The following is a 12020-nucleotide window of genomic DNA, read 5'->3' on the forward strand; positions in this document are numbered from 1 at the left end:
ATGATTTCATCAAATTTACTGTTACTATCATAGTCGTTGACATACGTACTGTTGTCTTTTTTGTATCGATGCCTTTTTGTTTTTGAACGAGGTTGCAATTCACAAGGTTTTCAGAAATTTGGTTTGAAACTGTAAATGGATAACCCTTGTATTAATAATAAACTGTGATCAAAGATTGATTGATCTTCTAAGAGCTGGAATTGACCCAATGTACACAGTTGTACATAAACACTGCAAATCATATGAAACTGCTTTATTATTTTTGACCAATTCTGACCATCTGATTGTTAACTGAACATTACAATCTGCTCAATTCAGATAGTGTTCTTTTGACCAACCTACTGTAATACTGCTCCCAGAATTTTTACATCAGATTTGCTACTGAAAAAATCAACAGAAGATGGACGAGAAGGAAATACAGTTGTTGCGAGACAAAAAGGACCCCCGTCAGGCATCCAAAACTATATTCCCTCCGGTCATAAAATGTAAACAGAAAATGTTGTTTTAAAAAAATTACCGGTCAAACTTTTTGTAACTTTGACCGTCTATATAAAAACCCTGTGGATTGATCATATAGATTATGCTACAACAAAAAAAAACCACTTTCTTAATGTTTAAGAACATTTATTCAAAATGCCATACTCTAATTGAAATTACTGACATGTAAAAAAAGGAGTAACAGAACTCTATGCTGGCTCATCTCATTTCCCCCCTATGTATCTCTGTATTAAGAAGAAGAAAGTGTAGCACTTCTACGAATCGGCGAGACGTGCTGGTCGCTCAGCCCAAAGTTCAAACCGGTTTGGCTCAAGTCATGTGTAAACCTGATTCCTGACCTTGAAAAACAAAATCCACCTCTACAGATGTCTGAACTTGCCGTCCTCGTCAGCTTTGCGGCGTCGAATACTCAAAAGTCTCTGAATTTTCCTGGTCCAAACTCCAAACCATATCTGTCCCCAGAATTCCACACCATGACATCAACCAATACACCCGATCAAATCTTCCATAGCCGTTATTTCTTACTCACCTCACTCTTCCGGCACACGAACGAAAATTCTCTCATCAGTGAGTGATCAGTCTTCACTGTCCGGTGAAGTGAGCTCGAGCTTGTAGGGGTGGGACTGAGCGGCCGACGAGTGGCTGGCACGATGGCAGCCGGCAGGGTCACTGAGGAGTGCGCGGTGGCCGCGCCGGCGGAGCGGCTGTGGAAGGCGGTCCTCGCCGACCAGGAGCACGCCGTCCTGCCCAAGGCCTGCGCCGGCTTCATCGACGCCGTGGAGGTGGAGGGCGACGGCGGGCTCAGGACGGTCACCAGCATGAGGCGCAACCGCTCAACCCGGCGGTGGGCGGAGCAGCCTGCTGGCGCGCTCAACCATCTGAATTCTCCTACTCTGAAGTCTGAATTTTTCATGGTCCAAACCACGTGAGATCTCCGCAATCCACAACACTCGTCTCCAGAATTCATGATCACGCAACGCCCGGTCCAATCGAGCTTCCAAACACTAAGTTCATGGTGGCGGTGGCAGTGAAACGGCTATGAAAGTTCACTTTCGCCGTCAACAAGTTCTGCATTTGTCAGTTGGAACGAGCCTCTGCATAAGTTCAGACCACTAATTAAGTTCTAGACAACCACTGATCAGTTAGGATTGTTATCTGAACCATCAGTTTGTAGCTGTAGCAATCTGGTTCTGAAATTTAGGCTTCAGAACCACTCTTTGGTAACCTGATGGATCAAGCAACGAACTTGATTTTAGCAAATTCTGACACTGTGTGAGCTGGAAATCACATTATGCTAGAATTCCCTATCCGAAGTTGATTTTAGCAAAAGACATTTTCATGTGACTACATGCAGCCCTTAGTCGTAAATGTGGCATTGACTCTGAATCACTAACGATGTGGCAAGATTCAGACATTGGCAAAGCTTGTGCCAATGTCTGGATCGTTACAGGCCTCACAGCGTCTATTAGTGCACAAACTGTTCCAAGAATTTCCATCAGATTTGCTACTGAAAAACAAGAACCTGAAACATCAGCATTTTTGCAAGACTCTGCTGCACTGTCAACATTACGAGAAATGTGACATTACATCAGTCACAGATATACAGTTACAAACAACAGCATAACAACTGAAGCAAGTCCGAAACCTTGATACAATAGCAGCAGCTCGTCAGCTACTGACGCACAGCTAATTTCTAACAGGTAACGCCCCATGAAGCAAGCACACCTTCATGTGAGCCTTTTCCAGATGCAGTTCAGACATAGAACACAAGCTAATACTACTGATATTTTTATCCTACTACGGGAAGCTGAACCCACCGCCACCGATTCGCTCCTTAGCGCCCGAGGGCGGGTTGATGTAAACCCAGAGCAGCGACACGGTCATGGAGATGAGGCCCGACCAGACGAACACGATGGTTGGCACGCGGCCGCGCCGGCCGAGGAGTCCCTTGGCGAACGGGTAGAGGTGGCACAGCACCCAGAAGCTGAAGAAGGCGCCGCCCAGCAGCTTGCTCCACTGGGGAAACTCGCTGTACAGCGTGCGCGCCGCCGCCACGGCCACGGCCACCGCGTTCACCATCATGATGGTCACGGGCGGCACCATCAAGAAGCTCCAGCGCACCTCGTACAGCTCCGCGAAGGCGTCCTCCTCGCCGTCGTCGCCGGTGCTGGGCTTGGACGTCAGCGTGAAGGAGATGTCCACGCCGGCGATCACCTTGAGCAGGCCCTGCAGCACGGCGGCCGGGTGCGCGCTGGTCCCGCCGATCACCCAGAACTGCTCGTTGCGCCACCACTCGTGCAGCGTGATCCCGGACCACTTGATCTCCAGCAGCGCCAGCAGGCAGAGCGTCACGGTGATGACGAGCAGGAGCGCGAGGAAGGTGACGTTGAGCGACTGCACGATGAACTTGCCGGAGAAGAGGGAGACGGCCGGCAGCACGCAGTAGACGAGGAGGAAGATGGAGGTGAACGGGTACATGCCGACGTTGAAGTAGGCGACGCGCTGGAGGAGCTTCATCCGCGGGGACGCGAAGAGGGCGTTGTTGTGGGAGAAGAAGATCTCCACGGAGCCCGTCGCCCACCGGAGCACCTGGTGGAGGCGGTCGGTGAGGTTGATGGGCGCCGTGCCGCGGAACGCGTCGCGCCGCGTGACGCAGTAGACGGAGCGCCACCCGCGGTTGTGCATCCGGTAGCCGGTGACCACGTCCTCTGTGACGGAGCCGTAGATCCACCCGATGCGCCGCCCCCACTCCGTCTTGTCCTCGTAGAAGCAGGAGATGACGCCGATGGCCTCCGCGACGGTGGCGGCGTCGAGTGGCTCGCGGGGCACGGCCAGGGAGCCGGCGGGGCGACCCTGGTGCGCGCCCGGAGTGTCCTGCAGGAGCCGGCCCTGGTACTCGGCCACGGGGATGGACGCCACGAACGTCGCCGAGCTGCCGAACCGCCGCGGGAGCAGCGCCGAGGACTCGACGTCGTCGAGCTGCTGGAAGCCGTCGTCCTCGATCGGCGGCAGCATCATCTCCCTGTCGTTGTCCTTCTCCCTGTCGGTCTTCTTTCCCATGGTGGGCTTCCTCAGGAGCAGCTTGATCTTCCTCGTGCCGAGCCAGCCGCGGTGCTCCGTGGCGCGCGGCGGGCTGAACCCGTAGAGCGCGGTGCGGCGGAAGACGCAGCCGGTGCCGACGTACATGGGACCCTGCAGCCCGTCCATGGCGCGCATGGCGACGTCGAAGAAGACGAGGTTGTGGTTGGCGTAGCGGTCGTTGGGGTCGATGCCCTCGAACCGCTGCGGGAACTGCACGTAGCAGACGCGGTCGCCGCCGCGGTCCAGCATGAAGCACATCCCCTCCCGGAGCGCCGCCGAGTTGTGCACGTAGTGGTCGCAGTCGAGGTTGAGGATGAAGGGCCCGTTGGACATGATGGCGCTCGTGCGCACCAGCGCGTTCATGGCGCCGGCCTTCTTGTTGTGGTCGTACCCCGGCCGCTTCTCGCGGGACACGTACACCAGCATCGGCAGCCGGATGTCCACGCCCGTCGTGTCGATCAGCCCGCCGGACTCCGCCGCCTCCCCGCCCAGCACCGGCTCCGAGGTAGGCGGCGCAAGCATTGCCTGCAATTCCATGGACACGTCAGCGGCATTCCAAATCAGAAACGCTCAATGATCAATCGATTGATCAATTAATAATTACCTGAATGATGCCGGCGTGGTCACCGCGGGAGTGGTCCGGCGAGGCGGCGAGCCAAGTGCCAGGCCAGTGGGAGCCGTCGGACATCCATGTCGCCTTCACGGTCGGTGGCGCCTCGGGCAGCGCTCCAGGGAGAGCGCCGGCCGCCATGGCCTCCTCCTGCTGCCTTCTCCTGGCGCGCAGCTCCTCGCCGGCGTTGTACGCGTCGGAGCGCCGGCGGATGGCCTCCGGCAGCGAGTTCACCCTCACCTTGAACTCGTCGTACTCCCGCTTCACCTTGCGCCGCTCCCGGACGAAGTCCACGCGCACCTTGTTCTTGAGGAAGTCCCTCTTCTGGCCGAAGTACGCCTCGGGGCTGCGCGGCTCGACGCCGTGCTTCCGGCAGAAGGGCACCCACGTCCTCGCGAAGCTGGCGGTCTCGGCGAGCGCCTCGAAGGTGAGCAGCGCGCCGCCGTCGTCGGAGAGGTAGCAGGCGAGCTTCTCGACCGGGTAGTCGGCGGCGAGGATGGAGAGGATGGTGTTGGCGGTGACAAGCGGCGGCTCCTTCTCCGGGTCGGCGGTGGAGACGAATACGTCGATGCCGGGGAGGTCGGAGCGGCCCTTGGGGTTGCGCGCCGTGGGGAGCTCGAAGCGCTCGGCGAGGACGTCCAGGTCGGCGGCGCGGTGGACGGGGCAGAGCTTGGGGAGGCTGTCCAGCAGCCAGGAGAAAGCGAACCAGACCTCGCACGTCACCGACATCGCCCACAGCCACACCGCCTCCGGGTTCGGGTGCCGGATGCGCCATGCCAGGAAGAACCCCAGCGCCACCTGACGGATTGCGATGAGCAGCCTGCACCGGAGCAGAGGGATTAGGCACATTGAGATACAAAAATCACCCAAAACTGCCAACAAAAATAACTTTAAAAAATTGGGGGAAATAAAATTGGGAAAACTTTGGCAAAATGGTGGAAATTTCGGCAAAAAATGGGGGAAATTTTTTAAATTGGGGAATTTTGTTACCTGTATGGGCTGAGGATGGCCTGCGAGACGCTGGTTTTCCTGGTGAGCGGCCGGCGGCAGCGGGAGCCAAAGTTGGGCGGCTCCTCGAGCCCGGCGAAGCCAGTGCCGCCGCCGCCATGGCCGTCCTTGGGCCAGAGCGCGTTGCCGTAGCCGTAGGTGCCCTTGGTCTCGAAGAGCCAGCGGGCGTGGTCGAACTCGGCCGGCTTGCCCCCGCCGGCGCCAGCGCAGCCACCGTTGCCGCTGGGGATCTTCATGGAGTGCACGAGGGAGAAGCGCTTGGCCATGGACGTGAGCGGCAGCTGGTCCCGCTCCTCGGAGGAGGAGACGGCCTCGTCGTCGTCCTCGCCGCCGTCGTCGTCGGTGTCGCTCCCCGCGGAGTAGGGCTCCTTGCAGCCGGGGCAGTTCCCGGCGCCGGCGACGCAGTCCGCGTAGCACTCGCGGCAGATCATGAACCCGCAGTCGCAGGGCCCGGCGGCGGCTCCCGAGGTGAGGAACGCCGGCATGTCGCAGCCGCGCATCCTGCAGGACATGTTCGCGGAGGCCGCCGCCGCCCCCGCGGCGGAGGTGCTGAGCACGTGGCCGCGCGTGGCCTGGTTGAGCCCGCCGGTGAAGATGGTCCCCGAGATGTAGCTCCGCTGCGCCCGCGCCTCCGGCCGCCCGTCATCGTCGTCCGCCGCCGCGGACGCCGCGGTCGGCGTGCCGGCGGAGTCCGCGGACGCCGCGACGGCCCGCTCCGGCGTGGGCGGGATGTGCACGGTGTAGTGCGCGAACTCGGCGCTGTCGTCCGCCCCGGCGGCGCCGCCGTCCCGCGACGCGTAGCGGCTCCCCACGCCGCCGCCGCTCCGGCGGGCGGGGGAGAGCTGCAGCGTGGCGGACGCCGACCCCGCGGCCCCGCCGCCGAGCGAGTGCCGCGGCGCCGGGCTGGTGATCCCGATCCCGCCGGCGCCCCTCTTGAGCACCGCGTCCCCGCCGCCGCCCCCGGGGCTCTCCGCCGCCTTGCCCCGCGTCGGCGACACCGTCACCGTGACCTGCGACCCCGCCGGCAGCGACAGCCGCCGCGACATCTTTCTTCTTCCCTCCCTCCCCCTCTCCCCCCACACAAATCAGCTCAGCTCTCCCAACCAACCCACCAGCCAACCGAATCAAATAAAACCAAACCAGCTCGATCAGACCCTCCAAGCTCCGCTCAGCTGAGATCCGCCCGGAGAAGGTGCTGCTCCCATGAATCCGTGGAAGAAGCTCGGAGGTGAGAACTGAGAAGAGGTTCTCCGCCGACGGATCCGGCCGGGAATTATAGGAGCTCGTGGGGGGGGAATCGAGTGGGCAATCAATGAATCGATTGGGCTCGCGCACCGAGGGGGAGGAGGATCTGGTGGGGCGCAGCGGCGTGGCAGCGCCGGTATTTATCCCGCCGGATTCTTCCTCCCCTCGCGGCCTCTCCTTTTTGAAACGCCACCGAGCAGAGCAGGCCGGCCGGCCAGCCGCCTCCCCCCCAACGGTCGGGTCGGGCTGACGTGGCCGCGCAACGGCGGGGGGGGCGCGGGGCGGATCCGGCCGTCGCGCGGGGCATCGGACGGCGCGCGTTTGGTTGGGGCGGGCGGGCGGAGGTAGCCGTTGCCCCGTTTGGAAGGCGTGGGGAAGTGGGAGCGAGTGGGGGCCACTTGGGGGGACGGGACGGGTGGGCCCCGCCCGCAGGCGGGGGAGGGGACAAGGGACAGAGCGTGTGTGGGCCCCGCCGGGGGCGCGCGGGGGGATGACGGGTGGGCCACAGGGATGGGGGGTTCGGGCTGTCGAGCTCGTGGTGGGAATGAGTTGTTTTGTCTTGTGTGTGCGCGGTGAATCAATGGGGGTGATTAGTCGCGGGATTACCTCGTACCCCTCGCAACGGGGTGCGCACTAGCGGGGGAAATATCGGGTTTTACTGAGACGGACACGTGGGCCCAGCAGGGTCGTGGATGGCCCAGATGCCAGATCTTAGCTCCTGATCACGCTCCCTGATCACTTTTAAGTGTTCTTCTCTTCCTTTCGGTTGTTGGTTTTCCACGTAGGCACGGCTTCTCAGTTCTCACCAATCATACTCACGTAGTACGTAAATTGCTTTTTACGTGCTGGAAATTTTGCACCTTCTTTTTCTTTTGAAGAATATTTATACTTCATTTGGTGCATACTACTTCATTCGGTTTGCAGGTGCACGATGCCAATCATTTGACCCTCGCGATTGGGGCATCATTGATCCCAGCCGTTGATGCTAAACCACTGCCATGCCAATTCGGATCTCTCCTTGTGTCCCGTTAATCCGGGCCCCACCGACGGCGACGCTCGAGTGCATTGTATACCGAGAAAGTCAACCCCTCTCGCTGCTCTATCTGACTGGCCAACCTCTCCGCTGGTTGCCGTTGGAGCCTTTGCCGACTCGTTCCCTACGCTACTCTCTCGAAATCGAATCCGTTTAGGCGCCAGCGTTTGAATCCTTCTGCTTAGCTACATCGATTTTTTTTCTTTTTTTTGAACTTCAGATTCTGATCGAGAGTCTGTAGGCTGTATAGCTCGAGCCAACCTTGCACCGTGGGCTGACTCCAACAGGCGCAAGCCATTTCGGCCAGCCATCCGAGGCTTTGCCTGCCCCCGGCAAGTTGCCTGCCCAGCCATATCACGAGTGAATCCAACAGCAAAGCTACTTTCCCTTCTCCTCTTATAGTAAATGGTGGTGGGTCCGGGTTGGTAGGTTGTGGGGCCATGCTAGCAGAGATGGAGCAGCGTGATGGCTGCCGGCCAGAGCACTAGCAATTTTGGCTGATTCTCTCTCCTACCGCGATTTTGGCTGGCCCGTTTAGCTGTTCCGTTGGAAGGAGATTTCTTCTGCTACAGTACCGCGCGGCAGCTATTTTAGCTTTGCCTGACCCTTTGGCTGCTCCGTTAGTCGTCGGACATCCAGATCTAGTCGGAGCATCTTTAGCGGATTTGTCAGTTCTATTTGATGGATAAAAATGAACTATTGAGAATCTGAGACACCAATCCTCCATCTATTGGGCACGAGTTGATCTTCATATTGTAGCTTGGGCAACGCATTCAGTTATAGTCTTACTTGTTCCTCCCAATTGTGTTTTGTTGGTCCATCTCACAAAAACTACGTCAGAATGATCCGCCAGGCGCACACTGCCTCGGGCTCCTCTGCCTGCACCTCCTCCACCAGCTTCTCTAGTTCGGCCCACAACTCCTCCAACCACCAATGCCCCCAAGGGTGGACAATCTCGATCTCGGGAGTTGCATCCTCCTCATCCAACACCTCCTGCTCCACCACCTCCTCCTCCAAACCGCCGGGTGCTGCCTCCTTGACGATCACTTCCTTGACAACTTAGACCTCCCTCCACCACCACTGCGTCCGCACCGACAGTCACCAGCTGGCCTAGCTCGATGACCCCTCCGCGGTTGCCGGTCGTTTGGGCCCCCAATGTGTCCTCCGCGCCGGCAGACGCCAGCCGGCCTAGCTTGGCGAGCCTCTCCACAGCACTGATCGCTGGCCCCTAACTCGGCAAGCCCCTCTGCGCCGCCGGTCACTGAGGCTCTCCGCGTCCTCCGCACGACCCAGCTCGACGAGCCCCTCCGCGTCGTCGGTCGCCAACAGGGGCGGATCTAGCGGTGGGTCTAGGGGGCTGAAGACCCCCCCCCCCCCCCCGACCGCCACAAGATGGAGCCCCCACTTGAGCCCCCTCCATTTTTTAAGAGAAAGGAGGAGAAAGAAGGGTTGGAAGAAGAAAAGAAAGAGAGGAAGAAGAAAATCAACCCTCCTCTTAATCTATTTCTGGATCCGCAACTGCATGAACCCCATGCCGCTTTACATGGGGCACTTAATAGTGAGGTTTTACGTTATATCTGGATAAGACTGCATGCTGCACTTGACAAAACTTTTGCAAAATGTGGATGCACTCATTTTGAGATAGCAAAAGGTGTGTTTACAGGGTGAGACGTAGCATACACTCATTTTCTGATACAGAAAAACGGTGTTGATAAAAAAAGGGAAGGGACAAAAATATTTCGGAAATGCTACAGTTTGGCCGTCTGACGTGCGCCCTCCCTTCGGACGGTGATGTGCCCTCCCTCTCACCTTTATCCCTTTCCTCTTACTACCATACCTTATCCTTTCACCATAAAAAAAATCACCCACACCATCTTACGCGCATCTTTCTGCTATGCACGCGAGCACAAGGCGCATCATCGAGCTGCCGGAAGGCGCGGACGGTGGGGTCTACGAAGGAAGAGTTCTAGGCGGTAGCGTGGCGGGACAGCTCCAGGCAGCCGTGGCGGGGGAGCACCGGGGCACTAAGCAGAGGAGCTCACGTGCCCGCACAAGGTGGTCAAGCGTCACGCAAGGAGGAGCATCTACGGCGAGGGTGTGCTACGCTGGCCGCCGGAGAAGCTCCGGGCGGCGGGCAGCAAGCGGGATGCACGCAGTGGGGGCCGGGCCGCCGCTCCCCCGCGCGCTTCCCTATCCTGATCGCTGCTCCCCCGCTAGAGGCGAGCCACTTCGACCGCTAGAGGAGCTTCGGGCGAAGGCCATGGCGGACAACTTTGAAAGGTTATAGAGGAGTGAAGGCTGTGGCGGGGAGCATCGATGGTCATGTTGCAATAGGTATCACATAATGCTGCAGTAGAGATTTTTTGAATGTTGCAATTGTTTCATGCGGATGCTGCAAATGTAGATGTGGATGTTGCGATGTTACATGCGTTTCACACAGATGTTGTAAGTATTTTATCCGGATGTTACATTTTCATCGAGAGATTTAAAATGTTTCATGCAGCATAAAACAGATGTTGTGGCGTTTTTTTTTTTTGCTCGTCATTGATTGATGGTTTTCAACATATTTTGATGTTGCAAACGCTGATTTTCGATGTTGCACGTGTTGAGTTTTTTATATTACAGACGATGAGTTGGAATGTTACATGGACAACACCTCCCATTCTGACGTCCGGGCGCTAACAGGTCGTAAAGGATCAACTAGAGCACCATGTCGTGCTCTGGGCTTTGCCCGTTCCCGCCAGTTCAAAAATCAAGGTTCCCCACGTTGGGCCTGGGAAGCTGATGGGTGGGCCGTATGGAGCGTCTTCGGATTCGTTTTTCTTTTTCTTTTCCGATAACAACGGGCAATGCAGGCATATGCAGCAGGTTCGGCTCAAAAAAAAAAAAAGGCATATGCAGCAGGTGTGATCGAGACTCGTGACGTTGGAATATGGGTTGCTCGTAGTCTCACCTGCCTAGTGCCTACGTGGTGAATGGTGATTCGCTGCAGGATTATTTTACAGCGAAAAAGTATCTGGGCTACCAAGGAGCGTGATAAAAAAAAGTTACTAGAGGGTTAGCTGAGATTACCATGTGGGCCCGCTGAATCAGAGGGGGGCTAGCTGCTCCACCATCAGATCCTCGCTTGTAATAAAGCGCGCCATGTAAACAAGATTCTTCCCTTTGCTTCACTTTGATTGCTGCTAGTACTCCATTACTGGCCATGGCGATATTTCCTCCATAACTATACGCCGCTGTAATGCTACGTACAATTTTGTATTTTTCTTGTTCCAAAAATAAAAATAACTTTTGTATGACATACGCGTCGATATAATTTTTGTAATGTGGGGAAGTGATTCAAATCTTATACTATTTGATTTGAGTGTTTGACTGCATGAGTTGTTACCATGGGTGAAAAGGTGATTCAAATCTTATGCTAATGAGTTTGAGTATTGACTGCGTGAGCTGTGAAAAGGGCACGAAGGACGTTTCTAGTTTGTTTTGCGGACGAGAGATGCCATGCATCTTGGATCGTTGGAGAGTCATAAGAACAGGAACACTAATTAGGATGCGTAAGAAAAAAAAAACAAAGCCAAAGTAGCCAACTTGATCCTTCAAATCCTATCGAAAGATCAGTTACGTCCCTTATTTTTTTTAGAAAAGATCAATCAAGTTCATCAGCTTTTATTTTTTTGAGAGTCATCAGCTTTTATTTATTCGGTAGAAGGTGCGTGGCTTACAAAGCCACTAGTAAAAAGTGGCCTTGCACATTTGTACCAACCAGATATTCAAATTTTAACCTTCTCTAACAATTGAAATATTGAATACAAGCACATATGTTCAAAAAAAATCAGGTCAAAGAAAGGTACAGTTTGGGCCGGGCAATAGACCACGAGGCGCCGACACATAGGCCTACGGAAGAAGGGGAGAGAGATGTGTTTTTTATTTTATCCAACGCTTTTTTTGGGATAGTTGCATTTGAGTTAGGTGAATAAACTAAGCACTCAATGGTTTCCACAGAGGGAAAAAGGCAAGGCTTTTAGGCTGTGGATACTGGATAGTTAGGATTTTAGGGCTATAGGTGGGAGAACCAGAATATACTCTTAGCGTGCAGTGGGGGATCTAGGATTTTAACTTAGGGTATGCCAAATTAATACTTCAATATATAATTTGGTAAAATATAGTAATGAACAATTTGATAAAAAAAATAAAATTTTCCAAGCAATTTGGTACACAAGCGTAAATAACAAAAAGCATGGTAACAGATTTTAATGATCTCTTAACATCTAAAATTGCAGAACGAAAAGATGAGAGTCAGGCATGGCTGCTAGGTTGCCATAACCACATTGAATTGAATAAGTACTCTCCGGTGACCCAGCCGTTTCTCCAAATCAGAAATCTAGCAAACTTTACAACCATAGTTTTTTTGAAACAATACAACCATAGTAACATGCGAGATTGCGAGTTGTACCTTGTCAAAAGAAGACTGGAAACTGATAGAACATATGCAATTCAATCGGTGGTGGTCACTAGTCAGTTAATCACCAGTACCAATGCAAATAT

The 12020-nt window shown here is 55.2% G+C and overlaps 1 protein-coding gene across 1 annotated transcript; it reads right to left on the reverse strand.

The window, feature by feature from the left end:
- Positions 1–1998: 1998 nt before the first annotated feature.
- Positions 1999–6603, reverse strand: LOC120699752 (cellulose synthase-like protein D4). The gene is made up of 3 exons (XM_039983814.1): positions 5180–6603; positions 4184–5009; positions 1999–4104 (listed from the first exon to the last, which is right to left on the reverse strand). Exons 1-3 carry the CDS (start codon positions 6241–6243, stop codon positions 2296–2298), a joined length of 3699 nt encoding a protein of 1232 aa, XP_039839748.1. The 5' UTR covers positions 6244–6603; the 3' UTR covers positions 1999–2295.
- Positions 6604–12020: the final 5417 nt, after the last annotated feature.

The sequence above is a fragment of the Panicum virgatum genome, chromosome 3K (assembly GCF_016808335.1).
Source record: "Panicum virgatum strain AP13 chromosome 3K, P.virgatum_v5, whole genome shotgun sequence".
Taxonomy (NCBI): domain Eukaryota; kingdom Viridiplantae; phylum Streptophyta; class Magnoliopsida; order Poales; family Poaceae; genus Panicum; species Panicum virgatum.

Excerpts from the sequence above, each read along its gene's own strand:
- LOC120699752 (XM_039983814.1), bottom strand. The coding sequence starts at position 6,243 with ATGTCGCGGCGGCTGTCGCTGCCGGCGGGGTCGCAGGTCACGGTGACG. Across the intron at positions 5,010-5,179 it reads GCCATCCTCAGCCCATACAG|GCTGCTCATCGCAATCCGTC; the intron begins GTAACAAAATTC and ends GCTCCGGTGCAG. Across the intron at positions 4,105-4,183 it reads ACCACGCCGGCATCATTCAG|GCAATGCTTGCGCCGCCTAC; the intron begins GTAATTATTAAT and ends ATGGAATTGCAG.